Source organism: Homarus americanus, unplaced genomic scaffold (genome assembly GCF_018991925.1).
Source record: "Homarus americanus isolate GMGI-L3 unplaced genomic scaffold, GMGI_Hamer_2.0 scaffold24523, whole genome shotgun sequence".
NCBI classification, from domain to species: Eukaryota; Metazoa; Arthropoda; class Malacostraca; order Decapoda; family Nephropidae; genus Homarus; species Homarus americanus.
This window is the reverse complement of record NW_024744357.1, coordinates 2,690,380-2,716,340: the sequence shown is the minus strand read 5'-3', so window position 1 is coordinate 2,716,340 and position 25,961 is coordinate 2,690,380. Positions and strand designations below refer to the sequence as shown.

At 39.4% G+C, this 25,961-nt stretch overlaps 1 protein-coding gene across 2 annotated transcripts in view; it reads left to right on the top strand.

Moving 5' to 3' along the window:
* Nucleotides 1–25,961, top strand: part of LOC121877895 (ubiquitin conjugation factor E4 B-like) — a 119,703-nt gene that overhangs the window by 28,774 nt on the left and 64,968 nt on the right. For both annotated transcript variants that reach the window (XM_042383841.1, XM_042383840.1), the window contains exons 8-14: nucleotides 3,334–3,415; nucleotides 6,504–6,634; nucleotides 13,863–14,021; nucleotides 16,200–16,403; nucleotides 18,428–18,616; nucleotides 18,825–18,945; nucleotides 24,882–25,027. In XM_042383841.1, the coding sequence (XP_042239775.1) occupies nucleotides 3,334–3,415; nucleotides 6,504–6,634; nucleotides 13,863–14,021; nucleotides 16,200–16,403; nucleotides 18,428–18,616; nucleotides 18,825–18,945; nucleotides 24,882–25,027 (1,032 nt within the window). The remainder of the gene's footprint in view (nucleotides 1–3,333; nucleotides 3,416–6,503; nucleotides 6,635–13,862; nucleotides 14,022–16,199; nucleotides 16,404–18,427; nucleotides 18,617–18,824; nucleotides 18,946–24,881; nucleotides 25,028–25,961) is intronic.

Sequence of the window (25,961 nt, the reverse complement as noted above, 5' to 3'; positions counted from 1 at the left end):
ATGTCAGGAGCCTATGATCATGCCCCTCCCAAAGGCTTTATATTCTCTTCAAAATCCAGACCAAACGCATTCCGATCTACAGATCTATGGTCAGCTTGTGCGGTGTGTCACAGAGACCCGCTTCCTGGGTATTATTTTTGACAACCGGGTTACGTGGCAGCCACATATTCGTTAATTCAAAGAGTCTTGCCAGTGTACTCTCAAGTTATTGAGAGACTTGGGGCACACGCCGTGGGGTGTTGACTGCGGAACTCGGCTACACTTTTACCACCTGTTAGTTAGACCCAAACTGGATTATGGGTGTGAGGTGTATTCATTGCACTGAACTCTATTTATCATGCTGGGGTGCGCCTGGTGACCAGTGCCTTTAGGTCCTCACCAATCCCTAAGTCTACTGTTGGATGCTGATGAGCCTTCAACACCAGTATCTCCAGGTCCAGTGCTGTTTTTGCCTACATCACCTTCCGCAGTCTGTAACCAACACCACACACAGCAGCCAACCTGTAGGCTTCTGGGTAAGGGAGGTTATGTGTCTTCTTTGTCTTCCTCCTATTCAGTTATGCCCTATGCTGTTCCCTAGTGCTGCTCAGTGGATTCTCCCTAAAGTTTGTCAGTACAGTACAGGTATTTTAACAAAAGGAAGGTCTTACTCCCTCCCTGTGTTGTTCCTTTTCTTTTTTTAGAACATGCCTTCTCTCACAGAGGCACCACCCTTGTTTACACCGACGGCTCTAAGTCGGATGCAGGGGTGGGTTTTGGGGTGGTCTTTCCCGATTTCTGTCTGGACGGTAGTCTCCCCATTATGGCATCCATTTTTATGACAGAGCTTTTGGGTATATTACTTGCTCTTAAGATTTGTTTTTACCCAACCTCATAGCGATTTTACAATTTCTAGCAATTCTCGTAGTGCTCTCCAGGCCTTACCTCGTGTCTTACCGCCTCATCCACTAGCTATAGATATTTTACAGTGGCTGTTGCTCATCTAATGTTGGGGCCGGAAAGCCAGTTTTTGCCGGATTCCAGTCCATGTGGGAGAAAAGGGGAATGAGCGTGCTGATGCTGTGGCGAAAGCAGCTGCTGCTCTCACTGTGGCACATCATTCCCCTCATCCTGCCTCTGATATAAAGCCAGTAATAAGAGCTGCCATCTGCTCGAGTTGGCAATGCAGGTGAGATGCTGTTGGAGCAAACAAACTCCATTACAACCATCCTGCATTGATCACCCAGGGATATCAAGGAATGTTGTGCCGCCGGGAGACTGCTTTGGCCTGCCTCCATATCAGCCACTCACGACTGACTCGTGGTTTTATAATGGACAGGGCACCCCTTCCCCATTGTGATGATCGCCTGGTCAACTCACAAGAATATCTCAGGAAACTCAACAAAAGAAACAATTGTCATGTTCTAACACCAATTATTTATATCAAACAAATCCAATTCATGTTAAGACTAAATTTTTGGTAGGGGTGATCGATCGGTTAAGGCACGTAAGACGATGCTTTATGAAACAAACCACCGCTAGATCCACTATATGTAACAAATGAGGTTTTCTTTCCCTTTATTTCTATTATTTCTCACAACAGTCTCTCTCCGACTTACGGCGACCCGGACTCACGACGGTCATTGTCGTTATATTATATTAAAATATTTTACATTATTTTCGAGTTCATACGTTTGGTCATAATGTCTAACGACGCCTTACGACAACTTCGTCCGGCACGCTTCCGCATGTGTATGGGCATCCACGTTGTATCCCGCTCAGTGGAGGAGAGACTGTACTGTATTTCTCTTATTTTTAAATTTTTTTCTGTAATTCCTTTTTCTTAATCATAACTCTTCCCTTCTTTGTTCTTTGTACTAGAGAGAGGGAGAGGAGGTGAGTGAGGAAGGCATGTGTCTGAGGGAGGGTTAGCCCCCCCCCCCCTCTTGTGGTCAACCAAAATGAAATAATAATAATTCCTTTAAAACCAGCTAATAATGTAAGTTTGTATACCGCGTGCAAGGGGGATGAGCTGCCATAATTATTGCTATGATAAACATTAAAATCGATACATAACATATCTTGAAAGACAATAGCACATACTTTATGTACAAAAAATAGCTCATTCCACGCTCAAACCATCGTCTGGATGATGCGACCCACTTCAGCCGGGCAGTCAACCAGCTGACTCATAGACGTGTGGCTGCCACTCTACACCGTGTGTATGCCATGACGTCATATCGTGAAGGAGCACAGCCGCGCAGTTATTGCCCACCACCTCCACACACATACACGCCCATGTTCTTAATTTTTCTTAATTTCTAAACCAGATTAAATTATTGTAGTGATTTTCCACAACTTTCATAGTTTCATTACAAGTAGCACTATACACCTAGACCCCGACTTACGACTATGTGGACTTACGACCGTCGGGACTTACGACCGCCTCAGATATAGATAAAAAAATTTTTTTTTTTTTTTTTTTTTTTTTTTTAAATGACACACGCATTTTCTATACCGAAACGTTTCCAGTTAATGTAGTCTCCATGTATAATTAGAAAATTATGGGGGCCCCATGTGCATTCAGCTGACTACATTAAAGGTTAAGTGCTCAGTCACACTGTATCCATTCATCATTATTCATTACTTTTACTGTACTGTATTTCATTGTAGATTTTTTTTTTATCTATGTCGGACTTACGACCATGTTGGACTTACGACCTGGATTTGGGTCCCTAACCCCGTCGTAAGTCGGGGTCTAGGTGTACAAGGCTGACGAGTCAGCAACATAGTTTATAGCCAAGGCCTTGGCTATAATCACCTCCACACACGTTCACTTCTAACACCTACACACACATTCTCTTCATTTTTCTTATTTTATAGTTTTATATTATATTTTCATTATTTCTAAGACACAAATTTGAGAGGTCAACCTGATGAGAAATATAACAAAAAAGTTATCAAGATCATATTATTTATTGTTCTATATACCTGTGTATTTTTTTATTATTTTAATTTTAAGACAAAATAATGGAAGCGAGACTCGATGGGGCTTGTTTTACGAGGAATGAGGATATGAGTTGTGACACTGCTGTTGGTACCTGTCCTTGTCCATGTAACTCCTAAACACAGGTGTCCTCAGATGGCCAAATTTCTTCCAGTAATCATAAAGAACTGGTTTATGGGCATGGGGAATAAATTTGGTGAGCACCTTGTGCACGTACTGGTGATGCTCTCGTACCCAGTAATATAAGAGTTTGAAGCTAAATGTGAATGTAGCACCTGAGACTGAGAGTGTGACAAGGTATAAGAAGTATGATTAAGTGTATATTTATCCCTTATTATCACTTACAGAGAAGCAGCTCCCCTCCCATGTTGACGTTACTGGTGGAAGTACGGCGTCAGTGTGTTGCTCACTCCAGTTTGCTTCTCTCAGGTGGGTGACCCAAGATTGCATTAATTGTATACAGTAGAAGAACTGCAGAGTTGTAAAGTAACTTAATAAATTTACTTGAGTACTGTACTCAAGTAACATTTTTGGGTATTTACTTTTTAAAAAATACTATTTTTTTTTATACTTTTATTTAAGTAACTTACGTATCTCACATATTATAGAAATTAACACAACTCTTTACCTTAACTCTGACAAGATAAACTCATACACTCACTGTATTATGTCAGCGTGTTACCAAATTATACTTTATATAACCAAAAAAATCTGATATTGTGAAAATTTATCTGGTCTAAAAATACTTTTCTCATATAGTACAGTATCAGGGGTAGAAATTCACCATTTTTTCATAGTCGCCAGTGGGACTAATAGATTTGAAAATTTACTAGTCCTTATAAATTTTTACTGGCCCTTAAACAATTTGTCAAGAAACATTAAACATTGGCACTTACCGGGTTTATACAAAGTTCTATTTACTGTGTGACATTTATTTACTAGTAGAAACCATGTTAAATCATAAACCAACACCGGAATAATCACATATTAACTCAATTCATTGCATGGAGCACATATTTGCTGTGTGATATTTATTTAGTAGTAGAAATCATAAACCAACACTGTAATAGCTAAATTAATTGCATGGAGCACATATTTGCTGTGTGATATTTATTTAGTAGTAGAAATCTTAAACCAACACTGTAATAACTAAATTAATTGCATGGAGCACATATTTGCTGTGTGATATTTATTTAGTAGTAGAAATTGTAAACCAACACTAGAATAATCACATATTAACTAAATTAATTTGCATGGAGCACAGATTTTTCATTGCATTTGAACAAGCATTTCCTGTACATACTCCTCGTTCAACTCATTGCTGTCGTCCAGATCTTCCACTGTGCTGCAGCCAGCAGTGTGAGTGTAGCCATCCACACGGCTGGCCCCAGTTGTTAGGAATCTGGCAATGGCTTTGTCCGGATTGAAGTTGCCAACACTCTCTGTTTGCAACTAAACCATCATGGGATCCGTCAGGTGGTCATCAGTGAGAGGACTGCACCAGTCTGGCTTAATGAGTTTAACCTGGCTAAAACTACGTTTAGCATCAGCCGAACTAGCTTGAATGGAAAGCAGTAGGTCAACCAGATGGAGAAATGAGGCACACCGTTCTCCGTATGATTGGTTGATTTTTTGCCAAGACAGTCTTGAAATAAGTGATGTCTTCCTCTTGTAAATGTAACTTTTGAGCACAGTCCATTCATCCTCTACCAAAGTAGGATTCACCTCTGCCTCCATCAGTGTTTTCTCAAGAGCCTGGGCCAACGCTTGCACGGCGCTATCCCCGAAATCTTCATTCCCACTGTACTCTGCAGGCCACAATTTGAAATTTAGAATCCATGCGTTCTGGAGAATCGTACTGGCCATGTCAATAAATCTTTTGTTTAGACTTGAAATCAGTGGTGTCAGCATATCACGCCTTGCAGTCTTGAAAGTGTTGCTTCTACCACTCGGCTTCTTTCCTTGGTCGTGTCACCTTCTATAATCCTTCTCAGGCTGGGTCCTGGCCAAGTCAAATATTTGTTAAGTACATCAACTGCAGTCTGAATTTCATTCACGATAGCAGAAATATTGGTTTAACTATGCTGGAACAGCTCTGATAAGCCCCCAAGGCACCGCACCACATCCAGTAGGAGGTGAAGGTACTGGACTATGTCAACACAAGGAGCAGGTAGTTCTTAGCTTTTCTGGATGAATCCTTGTGGTACACAGGATCATCAGGGTTCTGTATCTGCTGCATGTGGAGTACAACAGCCTTGTAACTCTTCAGTAGATGCTCCAATGCCTGCAGCATATGCCAGAGCCACCTTGTACCACCCACACGTGTTGGAACCAGAAATGGCACCTGACATATGTCATGAGCATGCTTCAACATGCTCCTGTTGAGAGAACTTTTTCATAGAACAGGTATATGCCTAGCAGCAGTAAGTCAACCTTTTTGGCTAGTGGAACATCCTTTACTGCATCCTTGTAAGCAATTTCAATTTTATGTGCAGTGCAATGGATGCCTTCCAACTCCGGTTTCTCTAGATCTGTTCTCAATCGAGCTACTAAACCATTTCTGCACCCATTCATAATGCTGACTCCATCTGTACCAATGCCAACTAGCTTCTGCTTCCAAGTTTCGCCATCGCATGAATTCATCGTAGAGCAAACACATTTCTTGATAGATACAGCATCACCTCTCTCAATATTTTTTACAGCAACAAAGTTTACCTAGCATTAATAGTGTATTCTCTATATGAAGCTCTTATACACATTGAGTGTGGCTTACCACTGTCATCGGTCCACTCACCCATCGGGCGATCCCAGACCAGCAAAATTGTAAAATCTTGTCACCCTTATGATATTTTGGTCACCTCGGGCGACCGGGCATATGTGAATTTCTACCCCTGCAGTATACCGAACAGAGTTCAGTACAGTATTGGATAAATTTTTAAGATTTGTTTTATACTGAAAACTTTCCTATACTAGACCGAACTTGCTGCTCACCAAGGATATCGGTATAGAGAGATAATAGTGTGCAGGTACAGTACATTTATTTTACCTTATTCCTCATTGGAGTTGATAACTGTTGGGAATTAATTTTCAGAGTTGGTAACACCGTTCATAGCATCAGCTGTTGTGTTGGTGGGCACGACCAAGACACGTTGGTGTGAATCTGGTGTCTTGCTATAAATAGTGTCTCAGGCTTTTTTACCAAAAAATTGGGGATCGAACTATATATGAAACCTGCTTATACACAAGTACAGGTATACTGTATACGGTCATTGAATTTTACACAAAGATTTTGTAGCATATTCAATCCCATGTTGACTGTGTGATACCCTGTATCATTATTCTGCTATAAAAAGACCTGTAAGTTTTATTACTTTTATATCCACTTTGTTTAGTCTAAGTGTATAATTGTAACCTACTTTAGTACTTAAAACATTAGAATTGACCCTTTTCAGACTTTGTGTTATGTACAGAATTTATTTTTATTAAGTTTGAAATTTGAATTTTGTGTAATTTACAGGTTATCTAACAAAGTGTGCAGTTCCTGCCCCATCCCTGCTACTCCATCCCCTGCTAACAGAGTCTCTGCCACGTGGGTTCTTGTGTGATCTTATACATCACACCTCAGAAAGTCAAGCTGTATTTACCAAGGTATGGTGTTCCTTGCTGTTGTTAGTGGGATTTAAATTCAGTACTGTACTGTACAGTAAGCTTTATCATCATTATTATCTGGCTTAACACCATCTGTGTGATGGCTTCTTGTAATTGGGGACAACTTATTAGGGTCCCCTTGAGCTCTTTGGCTGGGCTTCTAGGGTTTGTCAAACTTGGTGCTTAATGGACGAGTAGTCGGTCGGAATTTTTTCGTAAGATGGCAGGTTAATGGTTAAATATATCGCTTAAATTCACTATGGTAATAATATTTTTTCATAAATTGCGCCAAAAAGTGTAAAAAATGGAAGGGTTAAAGTTGCTAAAAGGTCACGTGACTGCGAAAAGCCCTGTGATTGGTTGTGATGTCACAGACTGGCTCGAGCCACCGAGAAGGAGCCTGGAGGCAGCCAGCTGTGGTGTATGTGTTGTTACCAGCAGAAATACAGGACTTGTGGCCATAGACAATGTTCAAGGAAAGGACAGAGAGTCGTCGGTGCGTCGTGCCAATGTGCAAGAGTACCGACAAATCCTCACCAGGCAAAATATTCATCACATTACCGAAAGATAAGAAGATAAGAAAGAGATGGTGGTTTGCTGCTCGATGACATTTCCCCATGTTGTGAAGATCATTTTGATGTGAGTACAGTGACCCCTCTGTTAACGAACTCAATCCATTCCAGAAGGTCGTTCGTTAACCGAAAAGTTCGTTAACCGAAACCATTGTTTCAATGGGTTTTTGGGTAATTGGTTCCAGCTCACCGAAAATTTCTTAAATTCAACAAAAATGGTAGAAAAGTTCACTTACTTTGAGGTGTGTATGTAGAAGGCTCCTGGATGATGATGATGATGATGGGAATTAGAATGAGGGTGGAGGAGAAGGAAGAAGAGAAGGCATTGGGGTGGAAGAGAAGTCAGCCCATGGCACCATTTCACCTATAAAACTTTAGCTCTCTTGGTGTAATTCAAGATTATTTTCTTTAAATCAACACTGCACTGCATTATATATTGTCAATATGTAAAATATATTTCAAAAGGACCAATAATTTGCTTGGAAACACAGAAAAAAAGCGTTTAGTTGAAGAGAGTCTCAAGCAAGATGTTACCTCCAGTGAAAACAGAGAGAGACTAACTCCTGTTTGCTGTGTTAAGAGGCTGGATGCCGCGCATTAAACTAGTCACTTTACCTTCAATTATGTTCAATAATTGTTAAAATGACTAAAAAATTGAATATTAAACTTTTAAAATTATTGAATAGTATAAACTTCTTGATATTTACTAAAATAGTAAGGAATTTAAGCCCTAGAACCGATTAATGTATTGGCGGACTGATACTAAAGCTGGTTGCCCGGTCAGTGCAAGCGAAAACATGTTGAGGTCGGTTCGTAAGAACTTCGTTAACCGAATTTTTTTCGTTAACCGAATTGAAGATCCTTATGGAAGGCAGTTCGTTAATCGAAATTTCGTTAACCAAGGTGTTCGTTAAACGAGGGGTCACTGTATTAAGTTGATATACACAGGCATACCTTATTTTTAGGTTAAAATAAATTACTGCTCAAGCATCATCGTGTGTATTTACTTGCTGGCTGCCAAAATGATGCAAAAGACCGATAACTCGAACATGGAAGTTTTCACCACTGTTCTCTATTTCATGTCTGGAAAATATAAGTTTTTGTCATTAATGTCAATATTTAATGTTGTAGAAGGACTACGGTAGGAATGACCATGGCCAGGGGATGGGCTTGAGATGATCACATGGCACATGTAATTTAACATACAGTACTTCATAGCTGGTTGGCGGAGTTCTTGATAATACTCTACTACCATAAAGACATCTACTTTTGGTAAATTTCTTTCATCTGCCTTGATGAACCCTGGATGAACATTATCGTTGTCCAACCTTCTCGGCTGATCGGCTCTGTAAATAAATATTATTAGATAATTATTTGTGCTTTACTGTGCAACGCAGTAATACTATTTTGAATACAGCATATAAATACAGTATAACGTCGATATAACACGAAATAGGTTCCAAGAGAGGTCGCTTTAAACCGAATTCGCACTAAATCGAAGTGTTGTTTCAATGGAATAATTTAGTTTGGTACTTGAGAGAAACACAAAATACTAAAAAAACTGAGTCTACCCAGATGCACCTCAGTCCATCTCCTAGAATAAACAAAACATTGTTTTTTGTAGTCCTATGTTAAAACAAACACTCATAAATCAACACAGCTAAAATTATGGTGTGTGAAATGGTCTGTTTACTGGCTGGGAAGATGGGGGGGGGAGGGTGGGAGGTGATATGTTTGACAGTTGATGCCAAGGTCTAGTGCTTATTTATTTATCTGTCCTTAAGAGTGACTAAGTTTTTCTCTTATAAAATGTCAATGAACTGACCTGGGGGAATATAATTAACATTGCTGGAATTCTTATAAGATTGTGATTAGTTTAAATATGTACATGCTATAGTTTGCATTAGACATACAAATTTTAGTTCTAATTAATTTTATTACAAAGGGCTACATTTTTCATGTATTGTGCAAAATACATGACGTTTATATTCAAATTATTCGCTGTTTTGCAAGGATTCTAGCAATGTAATTTATATTCTCCTAACTTTAGTTTGTGATATTATATAAGATAAAAACTGTAAGCCTATAACCACCAAACCCTGGCTGGGAAGATGGGGGAGAGGGAGGGAGGGGGTGGAGGGGAGGTGACAGTGACTTGTTTGACAGTTGGGGCCGAAGGTCTATTGAAGTATTTATTTGTTTATTTATGTCCTTTAGATTGAGTTTTTGTTTTTTGTTTATAAAATGTCAGAAGTGACCGGGGAGAATATAATTTACATTGCTGGAATTCTTATAAGATGGTGATTAATTTGAATATAATCATGCTATAGTTTGCACTAGACAAAAGTTTTAGTAATCATTTAGTACATTATTTTGAGTACATGTACAGTACAGCTTTGCCCAGAGAAACATTGGGCGCGAAATTTAAAATATGATGCGCCAGATTGACTCGCACAAAATAGGAAAGATTCGCTTTAAATTAAAATATTGTTCTTAATTATGGGTGTTGCTTTAAATCGATAATCTTAAATAAAATCTCTTTAATCGACATTTTACTGTATTGTTAATTACATCAACTAATTCAATGGATATTAGCTGCCCATACTGCAAATTTCATTGTACAGTATAAACATTACAAACAATATTGGTATTATTTTGGTTTTGGTCATCTGGGGAACCTTACAATTCTAACTATGGGATTAAGTACTTTAAACAAAAAGTCACATTATATCTACAGGATTTCTGTCGCAAAACATTTTTCGATCGCATAAGAAAATACAGGTCATAGGTTAGCTTAGGTTAGGTTAGGGTATGATGAGTTATATTATAAGTTATAAGATTAGCTTAACTTACACAGGTAAGGGGGAGGGGGGGGGGAAACTCGAAACTAGTGAGTTCCGATAGAAATGAAGGTCTAAATCATTCATAACACAACGCAAGCCATCAGAAACATAGTCTGCATGTCTTAAGTACAGGGATGACCAAAAGTTAAAATTTACCCATTGTAGCCTACCTCGAATCTATACATCAAAATACTTATGGTATTTAAAGTAAAGATTTACTCATTAATTTATATAAATGATGATATATCCCAGTGGTTCATCAGTGAATCATTAAAACAATAACAGCACTATGTTGTCATGTTAACCTACCATCAGGCATTCTCAAAACAAAGTCCAGACAATGTCATGACTTCTAAATTTACTCGTATCTCCATCTAGTACTGATATACTCTGTAAATGCACTGAAAAAAAAAGAGAAAGTCTACCAGGTAAGAATACATGACAGCTGAGCTGGTATGAACATGGAAGTTTTTTTATGTCCATAAGAACATAAGAATGGAGGAAATTGCATGGGCCTATTGGCCCATACTGGGCAGTCCCATTTACACCCAACCCCTATTGCTCATATTGTATATCCATCCAACCTACGTTTGAAGCAGCTCTTCACGACACATTTCTTCACTTACGAAATGTCCATGACTTTGGCTATAAAAAAAAAACCTTAAAACTTTCCTCAATGTGGCATTTGGGGTCAAAAGAGGCCATCCTTTGTACTACCTCCGACTGCAGCGGTGAGTTTGTTGGAGAGCGTCGTCTGCAGGGAAGGTGGTGATGTCATTGCAAATGGCGGCCCTGTTTCTAGAGAAATAAACTTATCTTGACTATTATAGCAGGACTTTAAGCTTTTATTACAAATTATATATACCGTATCACTACGAATATGGCAGAGTGTATTTCTTGTGTTTACCCAGAACCGTCAACTCGTCCATTTTTATCTTATGATTACAAAAGAACGAAGCAAATTGAAAAAAGTTTAGTAATGTGCCTGAGAACAATATCTGAGGTGAATAGGATGCCAGTACAGATATTAATGAAGGAAAGCCTTATGTAAGCTAGGAAGGCTTTGACCAAGAGCCAACAAGAATTTGCTATAGTGAAGACAACAATAAGAGATGGCATACCTCATCCCCAGTTGTGTTTTTGTCACTGGAGTGGAAAACCTCCACAGTTATGATTTAATTTGACTGTTTACTCACATTTTTATTTTATGAACTGACACGGGTCCTACAAAGAATCTCTTAATGAAATTTTGAGAGTTTTAGTCGACTCATTTTAAATGATCTTTACTTATCAAGGTAAATTTTTTATATGGCACCCTGAGTGGTCTCTACTGTTAATTTCTTTAGTTGCCCTCCCTTCCCTCCCCAGTGGGAGCTGCCTTGCCGCGGTGAGTCCCAGTGATCCGGTGAGCTGTTCCAGAGGGTGCTTGGGCCCCCCTTCCCTTCCTCCTCAGTGGGAGGGGAAGGGTTTCCCTAAATGGGTGGGTCACTAGGGAGGGGCCACACAAAATGGCTCCTATCCTGCTGCTGGTTTTGACACCAGACCGGCAGCATCTTCCCCCGCCCAGACCGCCGGGGCTAGAATACTCGCCCACATTTTTACCATGTGTGGTGGCCCATAATGCTGGGAGACGGTAGTCCCAATGGTTGAGCGACACTGCGCTCTGCAACTCGCAACACGCTTATTTGATCCCCTATTCCAGCTAGATGGGCGACTTGGTTGGGCCTGATCAAATCAATCAGCTGGTCACAATGTGGCTACCGGTAGGGGGCCTGGCACTCCTATGGTCTAGGAACTGTCATCCTGGTCCCCTGGGGTCACCAGGGTCTTATCTCTGGCATTGACCTTCCTTTGTCGGGCTCTGTGGTTGGAGAGTGACACTGATTATCAGCTCGTCAGAGCCAAAATCTCACTTCACATCGCCCCAAAACGGTGAAAACAACAAGCCTCCAGAAGAGGTTTTAACACTATGCATCTGGAGGATCCAGCGGTAGCACATGCTTTCAGAGAGCAGCTCGAATATAGGCTGATAAATAACCCGGCAACAAACAACCCAAATCCCAGTGCCGAATGGGGTATTCTCAACGCTGTCATGACAAAAACCTGCAGAAAAACTCTCAGCCAGATCGAAAGAATGCACCAGGACTGGTTTGATGAAAATGACTTTAATTGACTGGCAGAACAACCCTCAGTTTTGGATCAAAGCTGATACCTCCTACAAGAAGAAAGCGGCGGCCCAGCGGGATTTTGCAATCTAAAGAACGAATGGTTTAAAAATAAAGCATGTGAAACTCAAAACTTGCAGATCACCACAACATGTGTGAATTTTTCAGTTCCACTAAAACATTTTATGGGCCAGTCACTCATGGTGCAGCCCCCCTTCGCTCATCTGATGGTAACTCTTTAATTAAAGACGAAAAAGGCATCCTTCAGCGCTGGAAAGAGCACTACCATTCGCTGCTCAACCGAAACACTGATGTAGATGTCCTGACTACCCAGCAGGTCCCTCAGCACCCAGAACTGACACACCTCAGCTATCCTCCATCCCTGGATGAGGTAGCTACTGCCATCAAACAGATGAAAAATAACAAAGCCCCAGGGCCTTATGGAATCCCAGCCGAGGTGTATAATGCAGGGGGACCTCTGCTTACCAGCTGTCTCCACTCTCTCCTGGAGAATATATGGGAAAAGGACGAAATCCCCCAAGCTCTTAAAGATACCTCCATTGTTAATATTTATAAGAACAAGGGAGACTAGTCAGACTGGCAACTACCATGGGATCTCGCTGCTGTATGTAGGTGGCAAGATTACCTCCCGAATCCTCCTAAACATACTCCTTCTTGAGGCAGAAAACTTCCTTCCAGAATCTCAATGCGGCTTTTGATCATCACGTGGCACCACTCACATGATTTTTGCTGCCCGCCAGATGCAGTAAAATGCAGAGAACAGCGTTGTGACCTGTACATGGCCTTCATTGACCTTACGAAGGCCTTCGACTCGGTCAACAGGGAAGCTCTCTGGCGGACCCTCAGCTGTTTTAGCTGCCCACCAAAATTCATCACCATTGTGAGACAACTCCACAATGGCATGAATGGCAGTGTCTTGTACAATGGCACCCAGCCTGAGTTCTTCCCCATCCAAACGGGGGTTAAACAAGGGTGTGTACTGGCACCAATTCTCTTTTCCATTTTCTTGGCTGCCTTCCCTACTCATGCCAGTGCCAATTTAGCCAGCGGGGTGGACATCGAGTACCGGATGAAGGGTCTTTTCAACATAAGATGACTCCAGGCAAGAACAAAGGTGTCGGCAGCTTCCATTACTGAACTTCAGTATGCAGACGACCTCACCCTTGTCGTTCACACTGAATGCGACTTTAGGAGATCCTGAACACCTACGCAGATGGGTATGCACACTTCGGCCTTAAGGTGAATGTACGTAAGACTCGGATTCTCTTTCAGCCTCTTGAGTCACCTCAGAGCTCACCAACGAAGGTAACATCCTTAATAACTCGTATCATTGTATCATAGCTAGATGATCATCATGCTCGATTCTGAGTGATAGTAAATTGGTGTTAGTGGTAGTTATATTTGGATGATTTTTGTAAAGAAGGACCACCAAAACAAAATATTGTACATCCAAAAACACTGTTTACAGTACGCTGTATGATTGGGTGTGTATTGCTGCTCTTGGGGTGGGGCCACCTTATGTCCCGTGAGACAGTGCTTGTAAGTGAGAAACAAGGTGTAGAACTAATTGTTACTTATGAGTTTTGTAAGGATAGATTTTCTTATAGTGATGTTTCCATCCCTCTAGGTATTTGGACCACTTCTACAGGGTTTAAGTTCAGCCATGAGAAGCTGTAGCGTCACGTCCCGCACATACACCAGAGTCTTTGAATCACTGGATATGCTCACAGAGATTAAGGTCATCAACTCCTCATCCCGACCAATCTGCAGTCTAATGGTCTCCATGGTGAGTTGTGTTATGGTGATGGTAATACTCAGTAAGACTGTTATCAGTCACCTGCATAATGTTTTAACCCATTAAGCATCACTGCTGTTTGAAGATAGTAGGACAGCATTGTCACTGCAGCATCACCACTGTTTATAAATGCTGCTCTATTTATGAATTCCCTTGTTCACTAATGACATCTTATAGCCTAAATAAGTGAAAACAGGACCAGTGGCAACTCTCCCTGGCAGGTGTGGGTGTGTGGTGGGGGGGGGACAGAGCTGGCCTCCCTGCCCTATCCCATATTTATCCCTCCCTTGTTCATTGACACAGACACACTAGCATACCACACAACATATTTATATCATATCTAACTAACAAAAAAAATCATATTGTATCAGTGATGTGAAGTAGAATGTGAAAAGGGACTAATGGATTAATGACAACAAATATTGCTGTCTTGGGTGTGTTGGGGTGAGGGACAGAGCTGTGTGTAGGCCTGCCACACCACAGATTTAGAGCAAGTCAGTCAGAAATGATAAGAAAGTCCACAGTACCAGCTGCACAATGTTTACTGCTACAAACATAGTCATTTTCATTCTGGTCAATATCATAACCAGAGACATTTACTGTTAATACAAAAAAAGCGTAAATATATTTCTAATAAAGTAAATGGTAATTCAGTTGAGTCAGTTATAGATGAGTTTTCTCCAGATAGATTTCCAATGTATGTATGTGTGCAATTTTATGCTTACATGTAGGCTATGTATGAGTCGGACCTTTATCTAACCTGACCCAGTTGCCTAGCCTCCCTGCCTTATCTCATATTTATTCCTCCCTCGTTCACTGTCTCCTTGACACACAAAACTATCATGACACACTACGTAGCTTAGAGGTCTCAACAACTTTTATTCAAGTGTGTTTGCATTACCATATATTTCTTTTGTCTCAAACTTACAAAGAACTTGGTATTGTTTTGGTGACGTAAGGCAGTGTGGTTATTTTTTTTATCAAGTTTTTACATAAATAATTTGTTATATTTTCTTGAGAAGTCAAATAAACCAATAGAAATAAATATAATTAATGTAATCAGGTGGAAAATGACAAAGGTAATCTAATTTATTGAAAGAAAACTAAAATATAGTATTGTTTATGTTCACCCAGGCAGGCCAGACAGTTGGAGACGCAGTGTTGCTGTCACGTGGTCCTTGTTATTCTATATAAAAACATTCGTCATGACAAAATGAATTAGTAAAGCCTTATATTTTTTATTTATTACATTGTTGTCCAGGACTGTGTTGAGTTTGTGAGAAATGAGAGGAAAGAAATAAAATGTTTATGAATGCAAAATAGAGACAAATTATTTTACATTCCTATTTGGCCCAATTGCCTGAGAGACCTGGGGAAAATGGCTGAGACACCCGGTCACATGTAGTGGATGTTTACATGCCCAGAGTGCAAAGTTATGCAATTTGTTTTTGTCTTGACAACAAAATATTCAATTTAAATCCCCCCCCCCCCTAAAGGTCTTGGTGGATGCTTTGTGAGTTGAAAGTTTTCTTTATTCTTCTCTCCATCACCGAAATAGCACGTTTATCTGTTGTTTCAGTTTACTATTTCAGTAAAAAATAAATAAATAAAAATGTTAACCCTTAGGGCCCGGGTGACGTTACAGAACGTCCGCCTATTTTCCTTTTTTTTTTTTTTTTTTGAAAAGTTGATTTTTTTCTATTTAACCCGCTGGGGAGGTACTGCCAGCAGCACCCTAACCTGGGGCTTAAGGGTTAATAATATAGGTAATTCAATTTGATCATGTTTGTTATCCATGAAAATAATTTTCACTCCATTGAACACAGATATCATATGACAAAAAAACTCCAGCCTGTCTTTTGAACATAAAATGACTGCATGTCTTTGTGTGAAATTGCTTTTTCATACACCCTTGGTATTAATGTAGATGTGCAGTAGGCTATAGTACTCACTGTGTTTCAGGATATGAAGTATCAATCTGTGATCTGTGGACAATTGTCATGATGAGGAAAAATTTTACATATTTCTTACTGTCTGAATGGTTGACTGAGTATCCAAGGGTTGGGGTAGTCTGTGAATAATATAAAATGTTTTGAGTGTTAGCAATAACCATAATAATAGCTGACAGTTTAGTATGCAGAATTTAAAAATTTTGGCCCTGTTTTTCAGAGTAACTGGTGTCCAAAAAGTGAATCTCAAACAGTTGGTCGGGAGATTCTCTTTGCCACTCTCCTTGGACCATTCCTCGGGCTCTCACTTTTTGCAGAGGATGATCCCCGTGTGGTGGACAAATTTGTTAAACATCAGAGCAATGGCCGAACAGTACCTGATGGCTTGCAGGATCTAGCGAGAGAACTAGATCACATGCGCACTGTAAGTAACTATTGATCTGCATTGCTTTATCATAAATTATCATAGTAAGTACAGTAAAGGTATTTTAAAGTTAAATAATAAACACTTCCCTAAAATGAAGTGGTTTCTCTTTGTTATTGTACATGAAGGAAGGTGATATATGAGTCTGTGTGTGTGTATATGCAAAGTATCTGAAATACTATGTGGTAACAGAGTTTTTTGAATCTTGATTGGTGGGTTTTCTGTTGACCAAGGGAGGACTGGAGTAATTTTAAAAGGCAGTAGGTCACAGTTGTGTTGTTGATGTGAACTAGTGCTTAGATGATCTCCTGTCCTAGGCGATTGCGGCCAACGCATCACCAAAAACCAAATAGTGTACATTATTAATGGAAACATTACTTTACATTTATCTGATACAGTATTAGTATTGGATAAAGTTTTTATTGTTGAGGTAAACATTGGTGGTAAAGCCAGGTGGCCTTCTGTATAACACTAGCCTTTTTTGTGTCATCGGTGTAGTTAATGATATTTTCTCTTTCACACCAAATTATTTCAAGTGGATGAGATTAGATGCAAAGGTTGTCCCAAAAGGCCCTCAAGAGCTGAAGCTGTCCAGCTATCACTTAATCCTTATTTACGGGGTCCCCTCTGAGCTGAAGAAAATCGTTTGGCGTTAGCCATATAAAATATTAAAAGTGGCGTCTCCATAGCGAAGGGGTTCGTGCACTAATGCTACAGCCCTCCCACCATTTATCGGCCTGTATAGATTTATAAGTTACATTGAAATCCAGGGATTACATTTTCAGGTACAATTGGAGTTGGAGTGTCAAATTGTTATACATTTATATAAGGAAACAAAGGCAAACAACAGTAATGTTAAGAATGTATGAATTAATGGTGCCAGGCAGTAACAGAGGCACTGTTGAACTTGCTGCTAATCTCTTGGTTATCTTTAGTTTATCATGAGTACTTAAACTAACATGCTTTATTTTCCTTATACTTTACCTAGATGCCATTGTAACAGCTTAAGGGACACAGTTGCCCGAGGAGGTGGGAAACATAAACAGAGTTGACGATTGTTTGTGGGAATATTATTTCATTCACTCTAGTAATGATACAATGTTTCTTATTATGTTATCATAGGTAAATGCTTGGTTAATATACAGTAATTTGTTTATCACTACACTAGTACTGTACTTTTGGTGTTTTTTATATAATTTATTATTCGGCGGAAAATTCAGTCAATCGACTTTTCTGGACAGGTGGTCCCTTCTTTTAGTCCGGATCTTCGAGGATTCACTGTATACAGGTTCTGTATACAGGATATAGGTATTCCAAGTCCGAAAATATCCCAAATCCTCTACACCATAGGCCCCAAGCATTTCGGATTAAGATTACCCAACGTGTATTGGAATTAGTTAATTTTACCTCCACTCCTCCCTGTCAAGCGCTATAGTGCGGTGTCCTTCAGGACTCATTTTTCTTAAAACTCAGGTTGAAGCACGACGACCCTCTTCAACGGAAGAGTATGTTTAAAACTCTGATCCCGGAGAAGGAGGCGCGGATGGAAGTACCTCCCCCAGCTATATGCTCTTACACTCACTGCATCGTTTCTTTTTCCCCAAGCCAAGCGCGTTAAGTTAAATGCGCTTAAGCTGCGATACGACTGCATGTATTTCAGTAGGAAATATGGGGTATGTGACCACAGTCCTATAATAAACACCAAGAAACTCCTTTAAGGCACCACTTTTTCTCACTTCAACACGAATTCCATCATTTCAAAACACACTTTAATGAATTATAACTCATCTTGAGTCTGAACAAATGCTTCATGGGCTGCAGTTGTTCAGTGTTGGCGATGGAGCAATAGATGTCGGGTTGTGAATCATGGGTGATCTGTGTAGGAACTGCTGGCCAGTTCTATGCATTTGTGTGTTTGTATATGTGTACACATGTGTGCATAAGTATGTATTCACTGATAGTTTTTAAGTATCCAAGGTGAAAGTTTGAAGTTAAAGCTCAAAATCCAAATTTTTATATTTCAGACAATACTCCACAAACTCTTCCACAGTATTTTGGTAAATACAAATTCCCGGGAACCGGTTCTGTTATATCTCGCCAAAGTTATCCGCTACAATGAGCGCCGTGCACAGATCCACGTGGAGGAACGCCTGGTAGCTGGAGATGGACCCATGATTAATTTGCTTTCTGTGCTCCAACAACTTTGTTTTAAGGTGAGATATATTGAAACATGGAACTTTACTTCAAGATCAACATTTAAAAAAAATAAAAAAATTCATTAAATAACATGAAAGCAATATGGTTTTATTCGTCTTCAAAAATCTTAGTGATAATGCAGCCTATGTAGAATGTTTATGATTTTGGGAAAGGAGGTAGGTTGAAGAAAATAGTTTGGTTTACAGTACTGTATTCTGTTTGCAGGTAAAACTAGATAAGGTGGATCCTTACTACATGGTCCACCCGGACTCTCTGGTGGACGTATCAAAAGACTCCCGCCTGACCTTAACCCAAGACGAGGTGGAGGAATGGGTAAAAAAGCTACGTAAGTGGATGATCTGTACAGTATTTGATTCCAGTAGCGTAACTTGTTTCTTGACACACATTTCAGGATCTTGTATGACTCTTATGCCTGACTTGGTTGACTCAAATCCCACAAAAATGATGGCTGAATTTACCTGAATAATTAGCTAAGAATTCATTTCCACCACATCCATACATCAGTTACGAACTGTTGTTTCATCTGACAATTAAACAGTTTCAACCAGCCACTTGTTGAGAAGTAAGTTCAATTCCTCACCGTATAAAGTACTTCATACGAGATTTCACTACAGCCCTGCAATGTTTTGTTTATCAAACTGCACGGGTGTTGACAGTTACCTAATGCCCCAGTTTGAGGTTTGTTGACATTATGATATGTGGGATCACACAACAAGGAACACCCTATGCTTCACAGACACCCCCATTTCATGTTGTTGAGTTTTTTGTGTCTTAAGATGTTGTAGCTGGTGTAACATGAAAATATAAGTTTTGTGTTAACTTGGTTGTCACTTTCTTACATCCTAAAAAAGAGTCTCTTTTATTTCTCAGCATGCTTACAAACAGAGTTAACTGCTACCATAGAGAAAGTCCAGCACCACGGGATGTAGCTTGTGAAGGAGAAAATTGAGAGTGGAATAGGGATGTACCGATGTATTGGTATCAGTATCGGCCAATTTTTATTTCTTTAATTTTCCTCTCTGGCAGCCCAAACTATCCATTTCCATTATTACACATATGGCAGATCTTACTGTGAGTCAACTGCTCTGGAATGCAACAACCAGTCGTATTTTCTCTCACATAAATTAAATATTTTGGGTCAATAAATGTGTTCTTTCTTAGTTCAATATACAATATTAATAAAAAATGTCCACACTCATTGGAACAGCACATATTTAAAAAAAAAATTGCTATTACAAACTACTGCCCTGAAGCCCCCAACCTCCCGGTGTTTGATGAAAACAAATGGAACCTTTTAGGAAAGCTCTCTACTCTAGTGATAATTTCCACAAGACCACTGTTCAGGTGAGTCAAAGATCATGCACTGTTTCAGAGATAATCCCTAAAGCATCAGCAGATGCTCGGTTTTCTGGGTTAGGCAGTACTTCTCACTGCCATCAAGGTAGAACATATTTCATAGGTATCTTGATGACAACAATCCAATACTGGCAACATGTCTTGATCCAAGATACAAAGATACCAACAAAGAGTGACATCAGCTGTCTTGAGAAGAGGAAGCAAGATATATAAGAAGAGTGTCAGTGCACATTCCAGTGAAACTAAACTGCAGAACCTAGAGTGTCTTGTGCAGTTTGATGACTTTAGTGACTTGGATTTTGATAAGTGCTGAGACCAGCTAGTGAGAGAAGGCAACAGTCTATAGAACTAAAATTAATTCCAAGGAGTTCTTTTAAGATTAAAAAAAAAAGTGTGTAACCACTTTAACTGTCAAGAGCTGAAGTGGACAGATACCAGACATTACAGTTGCAAGCACATGATGGAACCTTTTGATTGGTAGAACACCAATAATAACATACTCCCAACATTAAGTCTTCTTGCTAACAAGCATCTATCCTCTCCACCTTCATTAGTGGAAAGTGAATGATTATTCAACATTGGTGTATACATTCCACTTGGAAGTTATCTTAATGCTCACGCCGGTGAAATACTCATGTTTTTAAACTACAATTTTATTACTGAATACAATTATTGTATGCAACACAAGTTCTTATAACTGTTTGATTGAAACATTTAATTCCATTCTAAGCTTTTGTGTTGAAAGGTAATAGAAAATGTACCTGTGTATTTTATTATAAGCTTTTGTAGTTCAAATACTGGTAGTCTACTACAGGGTATATTGCCAACCTGTGGTGTAATGGTCAGCATGCTCTTCTCCCAAGCAAGCAGACCCAGGTTCAATCTCCGGGCAGGTTGAAACTATGGGCAAGGTTCTATACGTCATTTGCCTCTGTTTACCCAGCAGCAATTGGGGACCTGGATGTTAATCGATTTGCGGATCGTATTCCAGGATAATGGTTAGCCAGTGCAGTTGGCGAGTTGTCCGGTCTTCTCGGACTATTTCTTGACATAAGAACATAAGAAAATAAGGAGTCTGCAATAGGCCGGTTGGCCTGTGCATGGCAGCTCCTGTCGAGAGTTACTACCACTCTCTATCATCCATGAATCTATCCAGCCTCCCTTTGAAACTTTCCAGCGTTCCAGCACTTACTACAAAGTTGCTAAGCTTGTTTCACTCGTCCACCACCCTATTTGTAAACCAGTTCCTTCCTACCTCCCTCCTAAACCTAAACTTATTCAACTTGAATCCGTTGTTCCGAGTCCTATCCTGCTCGGATATTATAAGAACTTTATCTATGTCACCTTTATTGATTCCTTTCACCCACTTGAATACTTCTATCATATCTCCCCGCACTCTTTGTCTTTCTAGGGAATGCAAGTTTAGTTTCTTTAACCTATCCTGATATGGAAGTTTTCTAAGTCCCGGAATCATTTTCGTCATTCTTCGTTGCACCGACTCTAGTGAATTGATATCCATTCTATAATAAGGGCACCAGAACTGAACCGCATAATCGAGGTACGGCCTGACTAGCGCAAGATATAGTTGCAATAAGACCTCTGCACTCTTATTACTTACACTTCTAGATATAAAACCCAATACTCTGTTTGCCTTATTTCGAACATTAACCCCTAGGTCTCTTTTACAAGTCGACTTCTCTAGGTTGATGTTATTAAGGCTGTATACATTGACAGTATTTGTTCTTCCAATATTAAGTACGCTGCACTTGCTGGTGTTGAATTTCATTTGCCATTTTTCAGACCACCCCTGCATTTTCATGAGTCACGTCCATATTAATTCGCTAGAGTACACCCAACACTATACAGGCACAGTTCCAGAAGCTCTCAGTACATGCGGGAGCGTGTTAACTCAGGGTGTGGTTGTTGTGTTGGCGACAGCTTCTAGACCTTAAACAAATTCATGCCTAGGTGGCTCTTGGGCCGGCCATCCTCGGTACAAGAGGGGCAACCATTATTTATTTGTATATTGTTTTCAATAATTACGTACTTTAAATGAAATATTTTATTATAAGCTTTTCTAATTCAAATCCTGGTATTCTATTATATTGATTTCAATAATTAGTTTAAATGGGATGAGATTAGAAAATATCATTTTTATTTTTTTTTCTTCAAAACTTTGCACAATTCATCCTTATGTAAGTTAGTAGAGTAGTAAGGCTACTACTGTCTGTGTTTTAGCTGTATCTCTGTGTCTCGGTTCTCTACATGTGGTTTAAAAAATAAAAACTGCTTATAAATTATATTTAGATTGATATAAATTTCAAAGATCAGAGCTAATGGTACAAGTTTGGCTAACTTGGCTTTGGCATATTTTATTTAAATACTCTGAAAAACTGGAATATTGATTGTTACAGTGGGGTATGCTATAATGAATCTAATTGGTTCTAGAACCTTTTTCGTTATAGCATTCGTTCGTTATAGGATTAATCCGTTCCAGGCCACCAAATACAACCACTTAACACTGAAAAATATAATATAAAATTGTAAAAAAGTGCATAAATATGCATCGAAACCCCTGAAATAAAGAATATCATAATATTAGTAAAAAAAAAAAAAAAAAAAATTAAATAATGTTCGTTGTAGGAGTTTCGTTCGTTATAGCATTCTCAATTTTATAGGTAAAACCGTTCGTTATAGGAATATTCGTAGTAGGATCCGTTCGTTATAGCATACCCCACTGTACATAGTTAGTTATATCAGAAGTGGAAATTCACACTTAGTCATATATATACAGTGGAAATTTTGGAACTAGTTTGTTCATCAATAAATTGGGAAGAATTTTGCCATTTGTGTACAGTATTATTTATACCTACGTAACATGGCACCACATGTGTATTTATTCAATTTCAAATTAAATTTGCTAAGGAAATAATAAAAAATAAATCAAATTATTTTCACTTTTTGCAAAGGAGATCCAAGAGAGTCTTACTGCCTAAGGCCTGGATAGCACAGCGAGAATCTCTAGAATTTGTAAAATTGCTTGAGGGTAAGTAAAATTCCCAAAAGCTGTGCTGTAAAAATAGATGCCATAATACGGGGACTACCATCCTGACAGAAGTCAGGAAAAACTACCCCAAAACTCTCCCCTGCATCTAACTTAGACCTGTCAGTGTAAACAGGGATAGTCCCTCTGTGAGAGAAGGCATGTTCTAAAAAAAGAAAAGGAACAACACAGGGAGGGAGTAAGACCTTCCTTTTGTTAAAATACCTGTACTGTACTGACAAACTTCAGGAAGAATCCACGGAGCAGCACTAGGGAACCGCATAGGGCTTAACTGAACAGGAGGAAGACAAAGACACATAACCTCCCTTACCCAGAAGCCTACAGGTCGTGGGAGGCTTGGCTGCTGTGTGTGGTGTGGGGGACACAGTCTCATCAACTACCCAAGTGTTGGTTACAGATTGCGGAAGGTGATGTAGGCAAAAACAGCACTGGACCTGGAGATACTGGTGTTGAAGGCTCATCAGCATCCAGCAGTAGACTTAGGGATTGGTGAGGACCTAAAGGCACAGTGACTGCTATGCATCACAAGACCTTTTTGCAGACTGTTCCAGTACAGAGTTACGTGACATGCACTGACGGCAATAATGATGACGAAAGTGAAGATGAAAATAATGAAAGTGAGTCTAATGGTAACACAAACAGTGACACTAATGTATCACAACAAGAACATACAGACTGTGAGGAGGTAGAAGTGGACAGTGACGAGACATGCATTGACCTTGATAGTGAAGAAAGTGAGCCTGACCCAACGAATGCTAGTGAAAGTGAGCCTATAACTTAGTCTTATAAAGAAATTGAACTGTTACTGGCATCAATAATCAATGATTTAGTTGACGAAGAATCTGTGTGGCGATTTTTAGAGCGTGCAGAGAAAGACTTTGATCAGTACGTGATTGATTATGACGAGGCCATTTAAGTTATATGCTCTCCTCAGGATTTACGTAACTTCAAGTTGCTACGATCTTCAGGGATAATAAAATGAGGAAACTAAACAAAGTAGGATTGTAATACTATTATTAAAATACTGTTTTTCCCAAAGATTATGCAAACTTTCTCCGCCTTTGAATTCGTATGTTAATTGCAGTACGTTGGGGGGAGGGGAGAGGTTAATGGTGGGGGTATGAGTGTAGTGGTGTTTCCTTATTATTATTATACTTAACAATATTATAAATCTTTGGCTAATAATAGGGACAGAAAGATAAATACTGATAGGGAAATGAGTTTTTTATTATTTAATTTTTGGGGGTTTATGGGGGGGGGGAGACGTGTGCTGTTTTTGGTGATCATTAACTTGTTTTACAGTATTAGCCCACAATAATAAGAAAATTTTGGAGAAAAGCATGATTATTGTTGGTCTGAAGATCAAACAACTGTACATCACTGGTAGTTATTCTCATTCATCTTGCGATAAAATAATAACTATTCACAGTACTAACTTCCAGTTTTCACAGTTCGCTAGGAGAGGGATTGAGCTGCACGATAAAAAGAGAACCCTCTAGCATAAAAAACAACAAAGTTACGGTTGTTTGAAATTCGAAAAACTTTAAACGAGTTTTTCTCGGCTTCACCCCCTTCTAATGCAGAGTGTCTCAAATGTCATGGGTATAATGGCCTGAGGGTGTAGAGCTCAGACTTTACTTTACCAAACAATAACAAGAACTGACTACAAGCTTAATATTTATTTTATTATCAGCGGTCTTGGTGGAATTTTAGGAAATTTACGGCTCAGTGAGTTTATAGAATGTACCTGTATTATTTTTAAAGTGAAGTCACAGTAGATATTTCTGATTTTACTCATCATTCTTTCTATAAATAACTTTCTTATTTTCTTCTTACCACAGGTTCAGGAGAGAATTTTACATTCCAGGAAGTAAATTTTCACAGTCAGTGTTGGTTCCTGACCCTCCATGCGCATCATCTTGGAGTGCTGCCAGTTATGCGCAAATATACCCGCCGGATCCGAGCCATCCGTGACCTCCAAAAGATGGTAGGTGGTTTCTTAATATCGTGTTGCAGGTCCTGGGTACTGTACGTGTGAGCTCCCCAAAAATGGTAGGTGTTCTCTTTACTCCTTATGTAAAGGACAGGACAGCTCCAACACCTTGTTGGAATGCAAGGTTGTTGTAACCTGTAGAAGGCAGTAGATGAATACTACAATAAATACTAAGTAGGATGTCCTATGATTTTTATTTGGATCTGATGTCCAATATGGCCCTTATTGTTGCCATCTTGTTTCTGTTATATCTGAGTTAAAACTCATTTTTTTTTGCTTTAATATAGAAAATATTAGTTGATTACAATGAAACAGTGTATACACTTGCATAAATACCTTGAACAGCTTATTACATAGCGAGTGAGTCATGTACTGTTTACTGATCAGGCAGTCTGGCTCATCATTGGCTAAGATTCTAATTATCCTGAAAGTTTTAATAAGCAGTGGATTATTGTGAATATTAGTGTGTACATTTGTTTACACAACTCATTACAAAATTAGTGAGATTCATGCAATCTAGTTCCTGGTTTGCTAAAATGTTAAATACATTAAAACCTTATTAAACTGCAAACTTTCACGAAACTTACTATGTACACTCGCACCAAAAAGTATCGGTGCAGGGTGAGATCGACGAGTTCCGAAACGATACGTATACACTGTGATATGTTGGGAAGGTTGGTAAGTGTATCCTCATAACCCCCGCCCCGCTCCACTAGGTGTTGCCATATGGCTGACAATCAGGGCTGCCAACATACAGCTGGAACAACTCGCCTTTCCCAATACCTATCGTCACTGGTCTCAAATTGTTCACACTACAGTATGCACCGATGCTTTTTGTTGTGAGTGTACATTTGTATAGATGTCATAAACAGCTGATAAAATGTGGGTGAGATTCATGCATGTTGATTAGGCAATGTGACTCTTGATT